The sequence below is a fragment of the Saccopteryx leptura genome, chromosome 3 (assembly GCF_036850995.1).
Source record: "Saccopteryx leptura isolate mSacLep1 chromosome 3, mSacLep1_pri_phased_curated, whole genome shotgun sequence".
Taxonomy (NCBI): Eukaryota; Metazoa; Chordata; class Mammalia; order Chiroptera; family Emballonuridae; genus Saccopteryx; species Saccopteryx leptura.
In genome coordinates, this window is record NC_089505.1 from 140,927,364 (window position 1) to 140,950,835 (window position 23,472).

Consider the following 23,472-nt stretch of genomic DNA (forward strand, 5'->3'; position numbering starts at 1 on the left):
ATGCCTATTTCAGACAAGAAAAAATATTAAATCAATGACCAACCTTCTACCTTAAAAAAAAAACAATTTGAAAAAAGACTAAATTAAACACAATGTAGAAAAAAAACATAAAAGTAAAAATGAAATAATTTAAAATTTTTAAAAAGAACAGATAAATAATTGAGAAAGTCAAAAAAGTCAGATGATGTTTCTGAAGAATTAATACAATTGAAAGAAAGCACAATTAGACTAATAAAAAAATTCACAAATAACCAATATCAAGAATGAGTAGGAGATATCACTATAGAGCCTACAGATACTATAAAATAGAATTTAAGTATATGATATTATGAACAGCTTTATGAAAATAATTCAGTAACATAAGCAAAATGGGTAAATTCCTTACAAATTACCAAAACTGACACAGTTAAAAACAGAATATCTAAATAACTCTATATTTGTCAAAAAAATTAAATTTGCAATTTGAAAACTTCTTATAAAGAAAACTCAGTTCTAGATGATCCAATGGTAAATTTTAAAAATAAATAAACACATGTTTTAGAAAATATGAAAGGAGAGAAAACTTCCAAAACTCATTTTATATGTCTATAACAATGATACAAAACCTATCATAGGCTTTACAGGAAAAAAAATTACAGAAAATACGCTGCATGAACTCAGTTGCAAAAATTCTTAACTGAATATTAGAAAATTGAATTCACCAATATAAAAAAGAATAATATAACATAACCAAGTGAGGTTTAACCACAGGATTCAGTTTGTTTTAACATTTGAAAATCAAGCAACGTGAATGGTCACATTGACAAATTAAAGAAAACAATTTATTTGATTGTTTTAATGAATATAGAAAAAGTTTTGGACAAATTTCAAAAGCTATTTATCTTTTTAAACTATCTAGCAATCTAGAAAAATAAATAAATTTCCTCAAATCAATAAAAGACATCTTATAAAAAACTATATCTAATATCATACTTCAAAGTTAAATATTGAATCTTACACTCTAAATTCAGGAAAAAGACAAAAATATTTGCAACCTTGGGGCAAGCAAAGATTTCATAGAGAGGACATGGAAAATATTAACTGCATAAGATAAAGCTGAAAGAGAAGACCTCATAAAAAATTAAAAACTTCTGTTCATGAAAAGACAAATATACTGCTCAAAAAAATTGAAGGATATTTCAAAAGGATTATGAAGCAATAAAAAAAGAAGCATTTGAATTGTTTTATTAAACAAGAATATCAGAAAAGCAAACAAGTCAAAGAAAGTTGTTTGATTATGCAAATGAGATGCAAAACCAACTTTTATTTCATTGGTAAAAATGCACTATCCAAAAGCTGAAAGTACTGGAGTATTTGCATGTTCCCTGATTCCGTAATTTTTGTGAGCAGTGTATATTGGCAGGCCAAAGAATTAGAGAAGGTAGTTGCAATACATGTATTTTTCAAAGAGCTTGTATCTAAAATTTATATACAAGTATTAGTTTTTATATGGTATTGCCATATTTTAGATATGTCTTTTAAATTTGTATTTATTGGCTGATTTTTAAAGAGAAAGGAAGAGAAAGAGAGAGAGACATTGATTTGTTGTTCCACTTTTTTACACATTCATTGGTTGATTCTTGTATGTGCCCTAACCAGGAATCAAACCTGCAACCTTGGCATATGGGGTCGATGCTTTAACCAACTGAGCTACTCAATCAGGGTCTCTATCTTAAGATACATTTAAAGAGGTGTTCTATCAACAGCTTTGTTTTTAAAATGTCAAAATGCACAGTATTAAGTGAATTTCAAACATATAACTAAATATAGGATTAAAGGTTTACATATATGATGAAAAATGTTAAATATCAACTTAATATGAGAGAAGAAACATAATTTTTCAATATTCTTGGATGTATATAAGCAAAAGGTTTGCAAGCATTTGTCATACATGCTATTTTATAACATAATTTTTTTATGTAAGCATGTAGAAGTTTGATTTTGACTTGAAGAACCAAGAAAGATTTCATGAAGCAGTTTGCCCTGATGCATACATGAAAGATGGAACAATAGGCAAAGATGAGATGGGAACAAGGGTGGGCTGTCAGGCATATTCTAACTAAAGGTAAGGCATGAATGTTTAGGTTTTGTTTGGGGATTATCAGGAAAGTCTAATAAAACTAACTTCCTGGGTCTCCAAAGTCATATAATGAGATAAGGTAGTCTGTGGCCAGACTGCAAGTATCTTTGTATGATACATATGAAGTTTGTAATTTGTTCTAGGTAATGTGGAGGTACTGAAGGCTTTTTAACAGTTAAATGCCATGTCCAGACCTGTGTTTATGATACATCAGCAAGTCAGGATGGTAGAGTGGAAAGAGAATTGGAATGGAATCAAAAGACCTTGGTTGAATGCCAAGCTTTGCTATGGACCATGTACTCTTAGAAAGTTTTGATAGCCCTTATTTTCTTCATTTAAATATTGAAAGTTTAAATTAGATAATCTCTGAAATCCTTGAAATATTCTGAGAACATATGAGATGGGATTTGTAGCAATGAGAACAGAAAGAATGACCCTGCCATAAAATTAGGAAGAGGTAATAAAAGTTATAACCTGAGACATGTCTATGGCAATAGAAAAGAAAGTTTGAATATAGGAAAATAATTTAACACAGGGATAAGGGTGCCATCAATGCTTATGAAATTTTGAATCTAAGGGACTACAACTTGCTGTCGGCTCTCTAGTTTGAACTCCACTGTTAATCACATATTTGTGCTAAAAACTATCTAAACATATTTCTGATAAGTGATAACCCAGTTGAGAGTACACATGGATATAATAACACCATTTAATTTTTAAAATTATTTGAGTTTGTTTAAGTGTGATTATTATTTTTTAAATACCTTTTAAACTAGGAAGCTGACGATAAGCTGCGAGTTTGGGCTGAAATATATTTTCCATTAAAACTCGTTCCATAAAAAATAAGTCCTGATGAAACTTCTCAGATTTGAATATTGCATCTGAGTGGTCTTCTTCGTCATCATGAATTTTAGACAGAATTGCATTTTCTATTTCCATTATAGAACTAGCTTCACTATCTGTAAAATACAAACATAATGTAATAATAAAATAAACCAAATAATATTAGATGATTTACGCATTCTAAATATTTTACAAATGACATTTTGTCATTACTATTTGTTTTCTTCTGGTACTCAACAACTTCAATAGACATTTAGTGAATAACTTTTATATACCAAGCACAAAGAAGATATACATATATCACCTCATTTTGGAATTCTCAACCACTCAAAAATGTACTGTCTTTTGGAAAATGATAACCTCATGAGGTAATTTTTATCTCTATACATTTTTATTTCAATTAAAATGAGATGATCAGTCTTCAAATAAAGGTCTGATCTGAGTATTGCTTTATAGGAATATTACATATTGTTAATTTTTGTTGATGCTATAATAAATTATCAAAAAATTAGTGTATTAGAAACCCATGCCAATTTATATAGGGTTAGAGGTCTGGATGCAGTTCTCACTGGGCTAAAACCAAGAAGTCAATGAGGTTAAGCTCCTTTGTAGAGGCTATAGAGTAGAATTCATTTCCTTGTCTTTTCCAGCTTCTAGAGGCCTTCTACATCTAGTACATCTATCTGACCTGCTGTCATTACATCTCTCTCTGACCACAGCTGGAAAAGGTCTTTCACATTTAAGTGCACATTAGATGGGGCCTACTCAGATATTGTAAAATAATCTCCTTTGAAGACCTTTATTTAGTCACATCTGGAAAGTTTTCTTTTTGCCATGTAAGGTAAGATATTTACAGATTCCAGGGATTAGGAGGTGTACATTTTGGGGGGAAAATTATTTGCCTACTACACTCTTATTTTTAAAACCAAATAAAGGGATGTCCTGCTTCCATGAAGATGACATAGACACATTTTTGCCTGTTCTTCCTGCTAAATACAACTAAAAACCCTGGACATTATATATACATCATATATTATATTATATATTATATCTATATTATATATTACATATTACATATTATATAAGGTCTACCGGAAAGTTCTGTCCGTTTTTGGAATAAAACAAAATACAAATTTTTCTTACCGTCAATAAACTTTATTAAATAATATAATTGCCATTATTATTAATGATTTCTTGCCAATGTGAGGGCAATTTGTATATCCCATTTTTGAAAAATGTTTTATCTTTTGATGCAAACAATTGAACCAGTGCTTGTTTTATATCTTCTTCATCTTTGAATTTTTTGCCCTTCAAAAAATTTTGTAAGCCCTGGCTGGTTGGCTCAGTGGTAGAGCGTCGGCCTGGCATGCAGGAGTCCCGGGTTTGATTCCCGGCCAGGGCACATAGGAGAAGCGCCCATCTGCTTTTCCACCCCTCCCCCTCTCCTTCCTCACTGTCTCTCTCTTCCCCTCCCGCAGCCGAGGCTCCATTGGAGCAAAGATGGCCTGGGTGCTGAGGATGGCTCTGTGGCCTCTGCCTCAGGCGCTAGAATGGCTCTGGATGCAACAGAGCGATGCCCCAGAGGGGCAGAGCATCGCCCCCTGGTGGGCATGCCGGGTGGATCCTGGTCGGGCACATGCGGGAGTCTGTCTGACTGCCTCCCTGTTTCCAGCTTCGGAAAAATGCAAAAAAAAAAAAAAAAAAAAAATTGTAAGAACAAAAATAAGTGATAGTCGGAGGGTGCTAAGTCCGGGGAATATGGTGGATGCGACAGACAAGCTTCTGTAGCATTTCTTCCTTGTTGAAATTCGTAAAAATTACAGTGGCGAAAATGAACTTTATCAGTAGCCATGGGTACACTATGGCTTCACACATAAGACTAACGTGAATCAACTTTGTTTTAGTTAATTTGCTACGTCAGTATGTATACATTAAGTGATCAAAATAAAGAGGCACACATGTGCCAAATAAACATGTGCTTACGTGTCAAAACTTGTTGTGATAGAAATGGACAGAACTTTCCGGTAGACCTTATATATATAATTAGTATACATATATAAAACATAAGAAGACTTTCAAAGCCTTTGGAAAAAGAAGGCAGAGCACAACACATCATATTCAAAAAAGCCCCCACAGATATCTAGAAAACAATGAGAGAGAAATAACATCTTATATAAAGAGTAAATACATTGAATAATAGCAGATGTCTCATCATAAATCATGGAGGCCAGAAAAAAGTAATACAGATTATTTAAGCATTGGGGAAAAAAGAACTGTTCAACCCAGGATTTTATACCCACTGAAAACATTCCATGGGATTAGAAGAAGAAATTAAGGTATTATCAGATGAAGGATCACTAAGAGAATTTGCTGTCAGCAGATATTCCCTAAAAATGGCTAAAGGAAGTTCTATAAACAGGAAGAAAATTACAAAAGAAGAAATTTTAGAACAGTGGGTAAAAATATGAATAAATACAATACACTCTCCTTCTTCTCTTGAGTTTTCCTAATTATGTTTGATGGTTGACACTGTCAACCACTATCTGATGTAGTTCTAAATGGAAAAATATTTCTACTACATACCATATTTTTTACTCCATAAGTCGCACTTTTTTTCCCCCAAAAGTGGAGGTGAAAATGCCCATGTGTCTTATGGAGTAAAAAATATGGTATTTTATTAAGTATTTTAACACACCATTTGGTTCAGAATATTTTTTTTTCTTATTTTCCTCCTTAAAACCCTAGGTGTGTCTTATGGTCAGATGCATCTTAGGGAGCGAAAAATATGGTAGAGAAAGTATTTAAGGCAAACATATAAGTAAGGAAGAGTAAAAGGATATAAAGGTGGCTAGGATTTCTATACTTTACTTGAAATGCCAAAATTTCAAAACCCATGAATTAAAATGTTTTGTATGTATAATACCATATGTAGAGTAACCACTAAAATAAGCTAGACAAAGAAATGAACTAAAAAAATATTATAAATAAATCAAAGTGAAGTTGTAAAAAAAAGAAGTTTGAATTACTAACAGCAACAATGGAGAAAAAAAGAGAGAAACAAAACCAGGCAGAACAAACAGAAAACATATATTGGCAGACTTCAGCCTTACTTTATTAATAACTATATTAAATATGAGTGGTCTAAATATATCAATTAAAATCAGAAATTGGTAGAGATTAGATTAAGATCATAACCCAAATATGTAATGTCTCCAAGGAACCTATTTGAAATACACAATATATGTAGGTTTAAAATAAAAGGAGAGTAAAAGATGTAGTAGGCAAACATTAATCAAAGGTAAACAGAAGTAGCTACATAAAAATCTGGATTCAGAGTAAAGAAAACTATCAAAGTCATACAGCATCTTTATGTAACTATTGCACCAAAAAGACATAGCAATCCTAAATGTTTCTTCAGCAAAAAAACAAGACTGCACCATATGGAAAGCATAAACTGATAGAACTGAAAGGGGAAACAGACATATCCAATATTAGATAGAATAGGTAGACAGAAAATGGCAAAGATATAAAAGAAATCAACACCAACCAAAACCTCTGACATCCAATGAAAGCCAAATATGTATTCTCTTCAAGTATATACTTGGGACATATACCATGAGAGACCATATCCTGGACCATAAAGCAAACCTCAACACATTTTAAAAAAGGAAAATCAGAATGTGCTTTTCAACTACAATGGAATTAAACTAGAAATCAATGATGAAAATATAACAAGAAAATCTCCAAACATTTAGGATCTACAAAATGCACTTCTAAATAATGCCTGGGTCAAAGAGGAAGTCTCAAGAGAAATATATAAAAATGTGTATTTAAGTTAATGAAAATAAAAGCACAATATATTAAAATTTGAGACACAGCTAAAGCAGTGCTAAGAAGCAAATTTATACCACTAAAGTTATATTTGAAAAAAATGAAAAGTATCAAATCAATAACAAGCTCCTAACTCAAGAACCTAAACAAAATAAACTTAATGCTAGCCTAACCAGGCAGTGGCACAGTGGACAGAGGGTCAGACTGTGACACAGAGGACCCAGGTTTGAAACCCTGAGGTCTCTGGCTTGAGCGCTGGCTCACCTGGCTTGAGCACAGGCTCACCAGCTTGAGCGTGGGGGCGCTGTCTTGAGTGTGGTCTTGAACCCAGAGATCGCTGGCTTGAGCAAGAAGAGGTCACTCACTCTGCTGTAGCCCCCTGATCAAGGCACATATGAGAAAGCAATCAATGAGCAACTAAAGTGCTGCAACAAAGAATTGATGCTTCTCATCTCTCTCCCTTCCTCTCTGTCTGTCCCTATCTGTCCCTCTCTTTGACCCTCTCTCTGTCTCTTTCAAAAATAAAAAATAAAAAATACACTTAATGCTATTAGAAGGGAAAAAATAGAAAATATATGAACAGAAATCAATGAAACTGGAAACAAAATACAAGAAAAAAATCAGTGAAACATATAACTAGTTCTTTGAGAAGATCAATAAAATTGACAAACCTCCATTAAATAGAGAAAGCCAAAAAGAGAAAAGACAAAATACTATATTTAGGAAAGAAGTAGGAGACACTACAAACCATGCAGAAATCAAAAGGATAATAAAAGAACACTACAAACAACTCTAAATACATAAAATTGATAACAGATAAAATGAAGCAATTATGCCAAAAACACAGACTACTACCTGACCAGGCAGTGGAGCAGTGGATAGAGCGTCGAACTGGGACACAGAGGACTCAGGTTCGAAACCCCGAGGTCGCCAGCTTGAGCAGTGGGCTCATCTGGTTTGAGCAAAGCTCACCAGCTTGAACCCCTGGCTCAGGCAAGGGGTTACTCAGTCTGCTGTAGCCCCTGGTCAGGGCACATATGAGAAAGCAATCAATGAACAACTAAGGTGCTACAAAGAAGAATTGATGCTTCTCTGTCTCTCCCTTCCGGTCTGTCTGTCCCTATCTGTCCCTCTCTGTCTCTGTCAAAGAAAAAAATACCAAAACACAAACTATTGTAACTTATTCAATGTAATTTCAAATTTAATAAAATTAAATTTGCAATGTAAAAAATCACCCCCACCCTCAATCTCCAGGCACAGATTACTTTACTGGAGAATTCTACCAGGCATTTAAAAAATAATTAACACCGCCTGACCAGGTGGTGGCACAGTGGATAGTGCGTCGGACTGGGATGTGGAGGACCCAGGTTCGAGACCTCGAGGTCACCAGCTTGAGCGCAGGCTCGTCTGGTTTGAGCAAAAGCTCACCAGCTTGGACCCAGGGTCGCTGGCTCGAGCAAGGGGTTACTCGGTCTGCTGAAGGCCCGCGGTCAAGGCACATATGAGAGAGCAATCAATGAGCAACTAAGGTATCGCAATGAAAAAAAAAAATTAACACCAATTCTATACCATCTCTTCCAGAAAATAGAAGGCGAAGGAAAACTTTCTAATTCCATTTACAAAGTTAATATTCCCAAATCCAGACAAAGAAAGCATAAAAGAAGATATAAATCGATATTCTTCATGAATATAGATACAAAAATACTTTCTATGTTTTTCCAGAAAGCAAATATTGTAACTGCTAATAAAAATAATAATTTGTTAATGATGTCATGCGAAAACATCATTCAAAAAACTGAAATCTTACTTTTATCGACAGCATCTCCTGGCCGCCTTTGGTCCCGGTCCTTGGGAGGTACACTTGCTTTACTACTTGAATCAATTACAGATTGTTTTACTGGTAAAGATGAAAGCTCCAGAGCTTTATAAGAATCATACAAATCCCAAGCAGTAGACATTACACCTAAATAAAGAGGCAGAAAGGTAAAAATTACTGTAAGAAAAATTCTAATATTTTAGCTTATATAATTAGTCATTAGCACAATCTAGGATAAGAATATCTATTGTCTAGGAAAAAATACTACTGTTTAACCAAAATGGCAGGAAGTAGATAAAAATAAAAAAGAAATAAATCATAAAGATACTTAAGAGATCCTTAGCCACCACACTTTTAGCCTCTACAAATAAATACCTTAGTGCTTCGGTGACAGCTTCAAATAAACCTCACCACCCTTTCTGACCACACACCTCCCTCCCCTTTATCCAAGCTGGTGCAGTATAATCTCATCAGTCCATCAGTTGATATCAAATGTCTTGATGGGAACCCAGACAATCATGTTATAATAAGGTTTTATTGTTCCTTTGCTATGGTTAACATATAACAATATATTATATTCCACAGAACTTTAGAGCTTTTTATTTATAATCATCTAATTACTTTAATCAAGAAAATTTCCTATATACTTATCTGAAAAGATTGTATGTATTGGGAAAATGACAGACTCCATTCTCAAAAAACTGGTAGAGTGGTATGGTTTTTAACTTCCTTTTTAAAATTTTCATTTATCTATTTTTATTTAATTGAGAAAATATAACATTTATCTATTTTTATTTAATTGAGCAAACATAACAATGTCTCAAAAAAATAAAATAAAATAAAGCTCTCAACTTTTCATTACTGAAATAACCATGAAAGGATTATATACCAATTAGTTTATCAGTGACATCACAATATGGTCCTACATGCTAAACTTAGCAAACTTTCAGTTAAAGTACAATGCTTTAATATGTTTTTCCCTGAAAATAAAAACAGAATCTGGATCAAATAAATGTAACTACCTCATTAGAAGCTTTATTTTCCAGAAGAAGCTATGATTTCATACATAGGTGGGATATAAAACTGAGACTCATGGACATAGATAAAAGTGAAGTGGTTACCGGGGAAGGGGGTTAGGGCTTGGTAGTAAAGAGGAACAAACACATACAGAAGGAAAAGAATTTGACTCTGGGTGATGCGCACACAACAGCGCAATCAACAGTTCAAATGCTATAAAGATGTTTATTGAAACCTATGTATTCTTTTTTTTTTTGTATTTTTCTGAAGCTGGAAACAGGGAGAGACAGTCAGACTTCCGCATGCGCCCGACTGGGATCCACCCGGCACGCCCACCAGGGGGCGACGCTCTGCCCACCAGGGGGTGATGCTCTGCCCCTCCGGGGCATCGCTTTGTCGTGACCAGAGCCACTCCAGCGCTTGGGGAAGAGGCCAAGGAGCCATCTCCAGCGCCCAGGCCATCTTTGCTCCAATGGAGCCTCGCTGCGGGAGGGGGAGGTGTGGAGAAGCAGATGGACCCTTCTCCTGTGTGCCCTGGCCGGGAATCGAACCCGGGACTTCTGCACGCCAGGCCGACGCTCTACCACTGAGCCAACCTGCCAGGGCCGAAACCTATGTATTCTTATTGATCAATGTCACCCCATTAAATTTAATTTCTAAATTTTAAAAAGAGAAGCTTTCTTTTCATAATGTTTCCTTTGGTGTTTAACAAGGTTTTCAATTTGTAGCAATGTTAATTCACATTTCACAATAACATTTTATCTTATTGAACTTATTTTATTAGTATCTAGCAAAGTCGTACACAGAATAAATACCTAGAATATGTTGCTGAATAGAAAAGGTATAATTTCCATATTCATTAAGTAAAAGACCTTAAAAAGAAATTGTCTTTGAATATTGAATTGCCTAACCCTCTTTTTTTTCCTTTAACTGAAAGTTTGCAAAGTTGAGCATATAGAAATATATGGTTACATGGCCACTAATAAAATAATTGCTACATAAATAAATATGCACATTATATTATAAATAGGTAAAGTAAAATGTTAGAGTGATTTACAGTTCTTTCTTCTTTAAAGATAATAACATTGGTAATTTTACTTTAGGTTCTACTGTTACATTTGCTTATTTAAATAAATTAACCCTAAGAAATAGAAAAATCTCAAACCATATGTCATATTATAATGTACAAAATGGAACAATAATGAATGATTGTAGCCTTCCAATTTTATACTGTTATATATAATAGTATTAAAGAAATCTATGTTAACTAGTATCAGAAAAAAATTCCTACCTATACCTATGTTTTGAACAATTTTGAATCTTAAGAAGTCTTAATAGTTATTTCTACTAGTTTAATTCAGATATGTTGGTGAATATGTTTTCCCATTGTGTGGGTTGTCTTTTTATTCTGTTCATGTTGTCTTTAGCTGTGCAAAAGCTTTTTAGTTTGATATAGTCCCATTTGTTCATCCTCTTCTTTGTTTCACTTGCCCATGGAGTTAAATAAGCAAATACATTGCTGCAAAAGATGTCAGAGAGCTTACTGCCTATGTTTTCTTCCAAGATGTCATGATTTCATGACTTACATTCAAGTCTTTTATCCATCTTGAGTTTATTTTTGTGACTGGTGTAAGTTGGTGGTCTAGTTTTATTTTATTGCAAGTAGCTGTCCAATTTTCCCAACACCATTTGTTGAAGAGGCTGTCTTTACTCCATTGTATGCTCTTACCTCCTTTGTCAAATATCAATTGTCCATAAAGGTGTGAATTTATTTCTGGGTTCTCTGTTCTGTTCCATTGATCTATATGCCTGTTTTTATGCCAGTACCAAGCTGTTTTGAGTACTTATAGTATAACTTGATGTCAGGAAGTGTGATACCTTCCACTTTATTCTTCTTTTTCAAGATTGCTGAGGCTATTCATGTTCTTTTTTGGTTTCATATAAATTTTTGAAATATTTGTTCTATATCTTTGAAGTATGTCATTGGTATTTTAATAGGAATTGCATGAAATTTATAAATTGCTTTGGGTAATATAGACATTTTAATGATGTTTATTCTTCCTATCTATGAACACGGTATATGCTTCCACTTGTTTGTATCTTCCTTGATTTCTTTTATCAATGTTTTATAATTTTCCAAGTACAAGTCTTTAACCTCCTTAGTTAAATTTACTCCTAGGTACTTTATTTTTTTGGTTGTTGCAATAATGAAGGGAATTGTTTTCTTAATTTTTTTCAAATAATTCATTATTTGTGTATAAAAATGCCTCTGATTTCTGAATATTAATTTTATATCCTGCCACCTTGCTGAATTCATTTATCAGGTCTAGTAGTTTTTTGACTGAGACTTTAGGGTTTTCTATGTACAGTATCATATCATCAGCAAATAATGTTAGTTTTCTTCTTTTCCAACTTGGATGCCTTTTATTCCTTCTTCTTGTCTGATTGCTGTAGCTAGGACTTCCAGAACTATATTGAATAAGAGTGGTGAAAGGGGGCACCCCTGTCTTGTTCCTGATCTTAAGGGGATTGCTTTTAATTTTTGCCCATTGAGTATGATGTTGGCTGTGGGTTTGTCATAAATGGCCTTTATCATGTTGATATATGTTCCTTGTATTCCCAGTTTGCTGAGAGTTTTGGTCATAAATGGGAGCTAGATTTTATCAAATGCTTTTTCTGCATCTATTGATATTATCGTACGATTTTTCTCCTTCCTTTTGTTTATATGATGAATCACATTGATTGATTTGCAATATTGTACCAGCCTTGCCTCCCCAGAATAAATTCCACTTGATCATGATGTATGATTTTTATCATGTATTGCTGGATCTGGTTTGCTAATATTTTGTTGAGAATTTTAGCATCTAAATTCATCAGGGATATTGGTCTTTAGTTTTCTTTCTTTGTAGTGTCTTTGCCTTATTTTGGGATGAGGAGTATGCTTGCCTCACAAAAAGAATTTGGAAGTCTTCCCTCCTCTTGAATTTTTTTGAAATAGCTTGAGAAGAATTGGAGCTAGTTCTTCTTTGAATATTTGGTAGAATTCATCTGTGAAGCCATCTGGCTCAGGGCTTTTGCTTGTAGGGAGTTTTTTTGATAATTGTTTCAATCTCATTTGTTATAATCGGTCTGTTTAGGTTTTCTGTTTCTTCCAGATTGGTTTCTGAAAGATTATGTTTCAAGGAATCTGTCCATTTCAATAGGTTGTCTACTTTTTTGGCATACAGTGCTTCATAGTATTTTCTTACAATTCTTTGTATTTCTGCTGTGTCAGTTGTTACTTCTCCATTCTCATTTCTAATTTTATTTATTTGAGCCCTCTCTCTTTTTTTCCTGATGAGTCTAGTTGAAGGTTCATCAATCTTATTTACCTTTTCAAAGAACCAACTTTTGGTTTCATTGATCTTCTGTATTGTTTTTAACCTCTATGTCATTTATTTCCCCTCTGATCTTTATTATTTCCTTCCTTCTACTTCCTCTGCCAAGGGACCAGGTTGACCAGCACTGCAAAAGTGGGTGGTTTCTATAAATAGGTTCGCCATCATGGATCTAGTGTGTGCATTAAGGCTGCTATTCTTTGTTAATTTTCTTACTTGAGGATCTATCCATTGTTGTTAGTGGGATATTGAAATCCCCTACTATTATAGTATTCCTGTTGATCTTGCCCTTTATATCCATCAAAATCTGCTTTATATATTTAAGTGCTCCCATATTAGGTGCATAGATATATATATTTATAATGGTTATATCTTCCTGTTGGATTGCTCCCTTTATCATTATGTAGTGACCTTCTTTATCCCTTACTATAGCCTTTGTTTGAAAGTCTATTTTGTCAGATATAAGTATTGCTACCCCAGCTTTTTTAAAATTTTCATTTGCATGAAATATTTTTTTCTAGCCCTTTACTTTCAGTCTATTTGTATCTTTTGTTTTGAGGTGGGTCCCACTTTCTTATCCACGCAGCTACCCTATGTCTTTTGTTTGGAGCATTTAATCTATTTATTGATACATTTAAGATTATTATTGATATGTAGTTGTTTATTGCCATTTTATTCTTTAAATCTACATTCCTCTTTTAGTAGATATTTTTTTCTCCCTGGCTGGTACGTGATGCAGACCAGTGGGAGTCACTGCTTATGACTGGCCCTTAGCAACCTTCTTGGGGCTATAGGCAATCCAGACTTTGTGGCTGCCTCTGTGGGGCCTTGATGCCATTGTAATATCAGCTGCACTCCTAGGCTGGCTTTTAACTACTCTTGGCCAGTGTGTGTGGCCTCTCTATTCCCAAGGTGTGGTCTTTCCGCTGACCCCCTGCTGCTGCTGACTCCTTGGACAGTCTGGCCCCGGCACTGCCAGGTGCGTGGGCTTGTGGATCACAGATCAGGATGCCCCTATGGGTACACAGGCCGCCTTGTAGGGATCTGCCCCGCCAATGTATGGGATGCCTCTCCAGTCTCAGCCCCTCACTGCTGCCACGTGGGACTCCAGGCTCAGCATCCCGCAGGTGCCTAGGCCTCCTTGCTGTCCCTGCTCCCCATGGGTGCAGCGTGGGTGACGCCTTGCCCCAACTGGCTCTTCCCTCCATGGGTGCACAGGTGGCCTCTCCATGCTCTGCTCCTCACCGCTGCTGCTGCATGGGCTGCTGGGCTCTGCCCCCTGCTGCAGCCATGGGGGCTGCTTTGCCAGGCTCCACCCCCGCTACCGTGCAGGCCAACCATCTCAGCTGCCACCATAGCTGGGCCCTCCTGCCCTTTGGAGGTTAGTCAGCAGTTTGGGGGGGCACTGTAGCCCAGATTCAGCACTCAAAACCTGTGTCCCTGATGTGCCCCCTGCTTCTTTGCACTGACTGGAGCAGGAGAGACTCTGATGGGTGAGGTAATTGCTTCCCTTTGCTGGCATAGGTTCTCCCAGGAAAAATGGATACTTTTGGTTTGGGGAGTGACCCAGTACAGGGGTCAGGGTGGCTGTCCCCCCCCAGTCTCTCCCTGTGCCCCTAGGACTACACTCTCCTCTTGCAATTACAGTCCTCTTGGCAGTCCCCACTCCTGGAGCCCCGGGTAAGTTTTCTGCACGGCCCCTTTAAGATGGAGCCTGTGTCTGAGAGTTCTATCTCCCTCTTGCAAACAGTAACTGGCTCTTCTTTCAGCTAAATACTGTCTGTACACCTCCTCTAGTCTCTGGGGCTCCAGGATGGGGTTCTGGCCCTGGAGCTAAGGACATACAACTCTCCAGGCTACCCACTTTGCCATGAGAGACCATCCAGGCTGCCTCTTGCTCCTGGAAACAGGGCATCCCTTTCTGCATCTCCACCATTCCTACCAGCTCAGTGTGGTTTCTTCGGTGATGATTGGTTATACATTCCTCTTAGTTTAGTCCAAGGTTGGTTTTTCAAGATGATTGCTCCTAAATTAAGTTGTAATCCACTTTGGTTCTGGGAGGTGGGAGTTGCAACATCTGCCTACTCTGTCACCATTTTCTCTTCTCTCCTTACTGTTTTTTAACATCCATCTGAGCAACAGCATATTATAAGCGCCCATAGTAATGTTCATTTCATCCATAAGTGAAAAAAATTGATGGAACTATATTTGTAATATTTTTTTATTCATTTCATAAAATTCATTATACTTTTAATAAAATACTAGATTTTAATTCCCTTGCAGCCCTGGCCAGTTGGATCAGTGGTAGAGTGTTGGCCCAGTGTGTGGATATCCTGGGTTCGACTCCCGATAGGACTCACAGGAGAAGTGCCCATTTGTTTCTCCACCCCTACCCTTCTCACTTCTCTCTCTCTCTCTTCTCCTCCTGAAGCCATGCCTCGATTATAGCAAGTTGGCCCCTGGCACTGAGGATGGCTCCACGGCCCCTGCCTCAGGCACTAAGAAGAGCTTGATTGCTGAGCAATGGAGCAATGCCCCAGATGGGCAGAGCATTGCCCCCTAGTGGGCTTGCCAGGTGGATCCCAAGTGTGGCCCATGTGGGAGTCTGTCTCTCTTCCTCCTTTCTTCTCACTGAATAAAAATAAAAGAATTACTGATTCTTTCTTCTGCCTGCTCAAATCTGCCATTGAGTACTCTAGTGAGTTTTGTTGTTGTTATTGTATTTTGTTAGTTTTTTTTTAGTACACTCATGTGCAAGAGAGAGACAAGAAGAGAGAGATAAGAAGCATCAACTCGTAGTGGCAGCACTTTAGTTGTTCATTGATTGCTTCTCATATGTGCCTTGACCTGTGGTGGGGGTGGTGCTCCAGCCAAGCTTATGACCCTTTGCTCAGCCAGTGACCTTTGGACTCAAGCCAGTGACCCTGCACTCAAGCTGGATGAGCCCACACTCACCATCAACATGATCCCATACTCAAGCCAGAAACCCTGCACTCAAGCTGGATGAGCCCACACTCTAGCTGGTGACCTCAGGGTTTTGAACCCACCCCAGGTTGATGTTCTATCCACTGTGCCACCACCAGTCAAACTCTAGTGAGTTTTTCCATTGTACTTTTAATCTCCAGAATTTATATAATTCTTTTTTTATAATTTCTATCTTTTTATTGATATTCTTTATTTGTTTATACATCATTCTACTGGTTCACTTTAGCTCTTTGTCTATAGTTTCCTTTAGTTTTATAAATATATTTAATATAATTGATCTAAAGTCTTTGTCTAGTAAGCCCAATGTCAATACCTCTGCAGGGAGAGTTTCTGTTAATTTTTTCCATTGGACTCTACTTTCTTATTTCTTTGTATTTTTTGTTGAATTGAACATGATAATATGTAACTCTGGAAATCAGATTCTTCCTGCTCCTCAAGATTTGTTTTGTAGTTTGCAGTGAGTGATAGTTGTTAAATAATTTTTTCAAATCTATTTTTATTAAGTCTGTATTCTTTGTCAGGTACCAATTCAGAAGTGCTTGTTTTTTAGCTTTTGGTCAGCTGGTGTTCTGACAGAGATTTCCTTGAACACCTGGATTCCTCTCCCCTCAAATAAAAAAAGAGAGAAAATAAGAGAGAAGAGAGGAAAAGAAAGGAAAGGAAAAGAAAGGGAAAGGGGGGGGGGGAACAAACAAAGAAAAAGAGAAAGGCCTCTACTGGTCTTTACAGATTGGGTCTGTGTCAAGGTATTCCTTCCATGCTTGGACAGGCTGTTTACAACGATGCCTTCACTTCCTGCTTGAACTGAGTCTAGAAATCAGAGGTGAAAGTTTGGGATATTTTAGGTCTTTTTTGCTCTAGGCACACACACGACTTTCTAAATTCCTCTGTATATACAAGCCTTTTTCAAACCTTAACTTCCCGAAGAAACTCTCTCCCCAACTTTTTCTCCCAGGCTTTCAGTGTATCTCTTCTTTGACTCAGTTGTATTTTCTTGCCTCCAATAATGAGGAACTGTTCATTTTCCTTACAACATTCTTGGAAAATTCAATATACACAGCTGCTTTACCACTTGAGAATTATGAGTTAGGCAACAGCAACAACAACAACAGACAAGTGCTTGTGTTAGTCCTTCAGGTAGCTCCCAGACATGGTAAAACAGACAAACCAAATTCCTCAAGAATCAGGTCTGTCTGCTCCATCTGGAACCAGGAGCGAGGGTCTCATACTGGGAAGGCAGGCTGCTGTCTTAAGACCACCACCACACTGGGGAGGAAAATGGTTCAAGAGCAAGTAAAGATGCCACAAACCTTTCTTGTTAATAATAAGTTGTTCTCCTGATTTAGCACTTGCTTAGAAGTTCATCTTTTATAACAACTAGCTTATGGTTTTGCTGAGTGACAAAGGCCATTAAGATTATAACTTTTTACCTGACCAGGCAGTGGCACAGTGGATAGAGCGTCCAACTGGGATGTGGAGGACCCAGGTTTGAAACCATGAGTTCGCCAGCTTGAGCGTGGGCTCATCTGGTTTGAGCAAGGCTCACCAGCTTGACCCAAGGTTGCTGGCTTGAGCAAGGGGACACTCAGTCTGCTGTAGCCCCCTGGTCAACAACTAAGGTGCCACAACAAAGAATTGATGCTTCTCATCTCTCTCCCTTCCTGTCTGTTTCTTCTTCTCTCTGTCTCTCCTTGTCTCTGTCACAGAAAAAAAGGACGATTATAACTTTTCTTCTAATTGCCCCTTTGGCCACACTTCACAGAGTTTTGGCTATGTAGTGTTCTCAGAGTTGTTAATTTATAAACATTGAAAGTTAGTAGTTAAGAGAACAGCCTTTAGAACTAGACTGGTTAGCATTGTCGGTAATACTAGCTGAGTGACCTTGCGCAGGTCAGCTAACTTCTCTTTGCCTGTTTCTTCTTTTATAAAATGGAGAATAATAATAGTACCTACCTTGTAGAGTTGTGAGAATTAAACCACTTAAAGGCCTAGAATAGTGTCTGGCACATTTTAAATGTTATTAGTTGTAGTTGATATTCTTAGTAACATAAGAATTAGTTTCTATACATTTTCATAAACATTTGAAGAGTACAAAGTTCTATGATACAGCTTGTATAAAAATCAAAATTGATAATTATATTATTCAAGTATTTTATGTTTATTACTTATTTGTATATGTAATTTGTCAAATCCTGAAAGCTGTATATCACAGTATCTAGTTTCTATTGTTATTTGGCCAAATTACTTCTATTTTTTGCTTTATATACTTTAACATTTACTTGTTAATTGACAGACTCATAAAATGTCAATTTTAAAACATGATAGTTTATCAAGCAAATTAAATAATAAATTACCTTTGTCTTCCTTTATAATCTTGTCACATTGAATATCTTTATTCTTTGGTGCTCCATTTACAGTTTGCATCATTCTTTCAACATACAAGTCATTGCCTAATCTATTTTTACAAAGGTTTTCATAATCCTTGTTTCTCTGGCTATAAAAAAATAAAGTATACTCAACTCATTAAAACAAACTCATTATTACCACACATATCATCTCTTTATATCATGTATTTTCTTAAAATTGCCTTTCTAATATGGATTGCACTAAAAGGTGAGATATCAAAAAACGCCTTAGGAAGAAACTGCATTAAACCACCACCAAAAGAATTCTTTATGTTGAGCCTCCCAACTTCGCTACTACTGTACTTTCAATTCTGACCATTATGCTAGCACTATCTCCACATGGAATTTTATGAACTTTGATATAGACACTTAAAGCTATAAATTTCCCTCAAAGTACTACTTACTTTTGTATCATCCTGTAAATGTTATTTTCATAATTGTTTAGTTCTGAGTAGTTCTTAAATTTCTATTATGACTTTTCTTTAGAGTCATGAAGAATTTAGAATGTTTGTGAATGTGAACATCCAAATGTGAATGTGAACATCCAAACGTGTATGTGAATGTGTATCTATGTTCTAGTTGAGATTTATGTTATTAATTTTTTTTTTTGTGACAGAGACAGAGAGAGACAGAGAGAAGGACAGATAGGGACAGACAGGAAGGGAGAGAGATGAGAATGTGTGGCATCTCAGTTGTTCATTGATTGCTTTCTCATATGTGCCTTGACTGGGGGGCTATAGCAGAGTGAGTGACCCCTTGCTCAAGCCATCAACGTTGGGCTCAAGCCAGCGACCTTGAGATTCAAGTCAGTGACATTTGGGCTCAAGCCAGCAACCCCATGCTCAAGGTGGTGAACCCACACTCAAGCCAGCAACCTCGGGGATTCAAACCTGGGGTCCTCTGCATCCCAGTCTGATGCTCTATCCACTGTGCCACTGCCTGGCTAGGCATTAGTTTTTATCTTTATTCCATTGTAGAGAATTTATCTTCTATACCATTTCTTTAAAAGTTTTTAAACTAAAAATATATATATATATTTTAAACTGTTTACTGGTTTTGTGCAGAGATGATTTTTAAATTTTTATTTATTTATTTTACTGAGACAGAGAGTCAGAGAGAGGGATAGATAGGGACAGACAGACAGGAATGGAGAGATGAGAAGCATCAATCATTAGTTTTTTCGTTGCGACACCCTAGTCGTTTATTGATTGCTTTCTCATATGTGCCTTGACCGTGGGCCTTCAGCAGACTGAACAACCCATTGCTTGAGCCAGCGACCTTGGGTCCGAGCTGGTGAGCTTTGCTCAAACCAGACAAACCACGCTCAAGCTGGTGACCTCGGGGTCTCGAACCTGGGTCCTTCTGCATCCCAGTCCAATGCTCTACCCACTGCACCACTGCCCGGTCAGGCCAGAGATGATTTTTATAAATGTCCCATGTGTGCCTGAAAACAGCATGTGTTCTCAAATTATGCAATGTCAAGTTCTTTGTATAACCATTAAGTTACATTTTTGGTTCAAATTTTCTACATCTATACTAATTTTTATCTGGTAAACCTATTATAATTGTGAGACATGTTTAAATATTGAAAACATTAAATTTCCAATTTTTGCTTCACATATTTATTGGTTATTTTACTAGAAAAATTCAAGTTTAGAATTATTAAACCTTCCTATATTAAGAAGGGACCTTCTTTATCCCTACTAATGCTGTCAGTTTGTTTCTCTGTAGACCAGTGGTAGTCAACCTGGTCCCTACCGCCCACTAGTGGGCGTTCCAGATTTCATGGTGGACGGTAGTGGAGCAACCAAAGTATAAATAAAAAGATAGATTTAACTATAGTAAGTTGTTTTATAAAGATTTATTCTGCCAAACTTAGCGAAAATCCGACATAACGTACTTGGTAAGTAATTATTATTATATGCTTTAACTTGCTGTAACTCTGCTTTATAAATTTTATAAAGTAAAGTTACTTCCCTACTTTATAAATCACCATTACTGTGGAACTGGTGGGCGGTTAGAAAATTTTACTACTAACAGATATATAAAAGTGGGCGGTAGGTATAGAAAGGTTGACTACCCCTGCTGTAGATGATATGATCTTTCTCTTTTTTTTCTCTGTTTTAAAAACCTTTTAATATTTTATATTCAATACAGTATTAGTACAATGCACTGAGTTCTTTTTATATATTTATTTTTGTATATTTCTTTTTGTTTCTTTCTTCTTCTGTAGAATGCTGTTTTTAAATAGGTTTTTGAAAGTCCTTACTCTCTTTCTTTGCATAGTACATTTCCTCCATTCTTTTTAGTCTGTTCTTTTGGAGCTGACTATATGCAAAACAGATCTTTATTCTGTTGTCGATATCTTTTAAAATTTTTCACACTTTATATCCTATTCTTATCTCCAAACTTCTTTTTGTATAAGTTATCTAGATTTATGTTTCTTTAGTATTCAGATCCAATTTATTATCTTTATTCAATTATGTCTTATTTAAATTTAGTATTTACTTTATAATTTCAAGAATTAAGTCAGTGTTTACTGAAATTTTAATTTTAACAATTATGTAAACATACTTTAAAATTTTTTAGATGTTTTCCCAGATATAAATCATCATTGAGATAGTTTCTTAATGATGTATTAACTCTCTTTTATTTAAATATTTCACAAATAGCTTGACCAGGCGATGGCGCAGTAGACAGAGCGTTAGCCTGGGATAGAGGTTGTGTGGTTCATCTGTCTCTCTCAATCTCTGTCTCACACACACATACACACACACACACACACACACACACACACACACACACACAAAGTGGCATTACATAAAGGGGTCAATTCTTCAAATACAATAATCCTAACAGAGTTTCAAAATACACAAGGCAAAAACTAGTAACTATTTATATTAATAAAGAGAAATGGAAAATATCTACTTTAATATAGTGAAATCAATTATTTTCTCATAACACATATTCTCTTAAGTTCTAAATATAAACATGTCAGTACTTTCTTTTTAAATTAAAAATAATTTATATATGCATAAAAATCATTAAAACCTATATTTAGACTTGGAAGTTTCCTTTATTTCTTTTCTGATTTAACTTAGTAGTTCTCCTAGTTAAAAAAAAATATGGTAAAGCTATGTGTTTTTCCTCTAGAAAAAAATACATACAACATAAACACTTTAAGTATAATTTCACAGGGTACATATATAACTTATATATAATTTTGCCAGAGACGTACAACACAGTATTTTTGCCAGAATCCCCAAGAACACACACAAGAATAAGAAACTCTGTCTTAGCATTTAAATTGCAGAAGCATTGTAGACAGTTGATTCATACATACAGCACTTTCTCCGCTTCATCAGCTTCTACAGAAATCATGACTATTGGTAGGTTAAATAATGTCAGTGTTTCTGTCTCTGTGAGTATTATCTCTATAGTCTTGCTCAGGTCTTCTTTTGTTAGAGTTTCTCCAGGTGTTCTCCTCATAACTTGTAAATCTAAAATACACAATAAAAATTATTTACTAATTGCTATTTTACATTTTCATTTCATAAGTTATCATGATGATGGCCCTGGCCGGTTGGCTCAGCGGTAGAGCGTCGGCCTGGCATGCGGGGGACCCGGGTTCGATTCCTGGCCAGGGCACATAGGAGAGGCGCCCATTTGCTTCTCCACACCTCCCCTCCTTCCTCTCTGTCTCTCTCTTCCCCTCCCGCAGCCAAGGCTCCATTGGAACAAAGATGGCCCGGGCGCTGGGGATGGCTCCTTGGCCTCTGCCCCAGTCGCTAGAGTGGCTCTGGTCGCGACAGAGCGATGTCCCGGAGGGGCAGAGCATCGCCCCCTGGTGGGCAGAGCGTCGCCCCTGGTGGGCATGCCGGGTGGATCCCAGTCGGGCGCATGCGGGAGTCTGTCTGACTGTCTCTCCCCGTTTCCAGCTTCAGAAAAATACAAAAAAAAAAAAAAAAAGTTATGATGAGTCATATATTACAAGTCAAAGAACAAGCCATATTGTGAGATGTAGTCTATTTAATCCCTCTGAAGCCACACTGGATCTTACAGCCCACACACGGTATCTGTTCTTAATAAAACAAACCTACCCCAGTCTCATACTTAGTCATAACTCCAAGAACATTCCATTACATCGCAGGGAAATGGGGTAACTGTTGATACTACTTAAGAATATGGACAACTGTTTTTTGGGAACACAGTATGCAACCCTTCTTTGAGCCTAAGCTAAGTTTTGGTCTATATCTACAACAACCTTTGTTCTTTATTTGGCCTTTTTATCAGTTGTCTTTTGAATTAGAATACAGCCCACCTTCAATCATCTTCATCAGGAGCTGAAGACTCTCCAGTGGAAATTCTGGTATAGGATTCAAATAGGGTCAATACCCATGCAAATAATACATTGAAAAGGGTTAGCCTCAAATCTTTAGACTAGTCAGAGGCCTAAGTTCCTTGAAAAATTTCATTCAAGGCTGGGGGAATTTGGACTTGGTTGTGTGCGTATCAAAGAACCATGACAGGGTATATATACTGCTCACAAAAATTAGGGAATATTTTAAAACGAATATGAAATGATAACAAAAAAGAAGCATTTTATATTTTTTTTATTACCAAGAACATCAGAAAAGCAAACAAGTCAAAAAAAGTTGCTCAGTTATGCAAATGATGCAAAACCAACTTTTATTTCATTGGTAAAAATGCCCTATACAAAGCCTGAAAGTACTGGAATATCTGCACATTCCCGGATCCCCTAATTTTTGTGAGCTGTAGATCAGACAGAGTTCAATGTTTTGTATTAAAAACAAGGTGTGAGGCAGGAATTCATGAGTCTTTGGGAAGGCAAAGCTTGAATAGTTTTAAAAAGTATCCAAAAAACTTAAGGGTATACACTCTCCAGAGACTAAGGCTCATTCTCCTTCTAAAACTGGAATATTCAGCCCATGCTGCCTGTCATTACAAATCCAATACACAGAGACGGGGATTGAATCCTTACAGGTGCTTTATTCAGATGGCCGGGGATCTGAGAAGATGGCAGTGTTTTTTTTCCCAACAAAAACCATCTTAACATTT

At 36.3% G+C, this 23,472-nt stretch overlaps 1 protein-coding gene across 1 annotated transcript in view; it reads right to left on the reverse strand.

The window, feature by feature from the left end:
• The window catches only part of DNAI4 (dynein axonemal intermediate chain 4), a 155,667-nt gene that overhangs the window by 74,587 nt on the left and 57,608 nt on the right, over window positions 1-23,472 (reverse strand). Inside the window, exons 5-8 of the mRNA XM_066376523.1 lie at window positions 21,737-21,893; window positions 18,343-18,482; window positions 8,601-8,756; window positions 2,884-3,078 (exon numbers count right to left, since the gene is read on the reverse strand). Coding sequence (XP_066232620.1) covers window positions 2,884-3,078; window positions 8,601-8,756; window positions 18,343-18,482; window positions 21,737-21,893 — 648 coding nt within the window. The remainder of the gene's footprint in view (window positions 1-2,883; window positions 3,079-8,600; window positions 8,757-18,342; window positions 18,483-21,736; window positions 21,894-23,472) is intronic.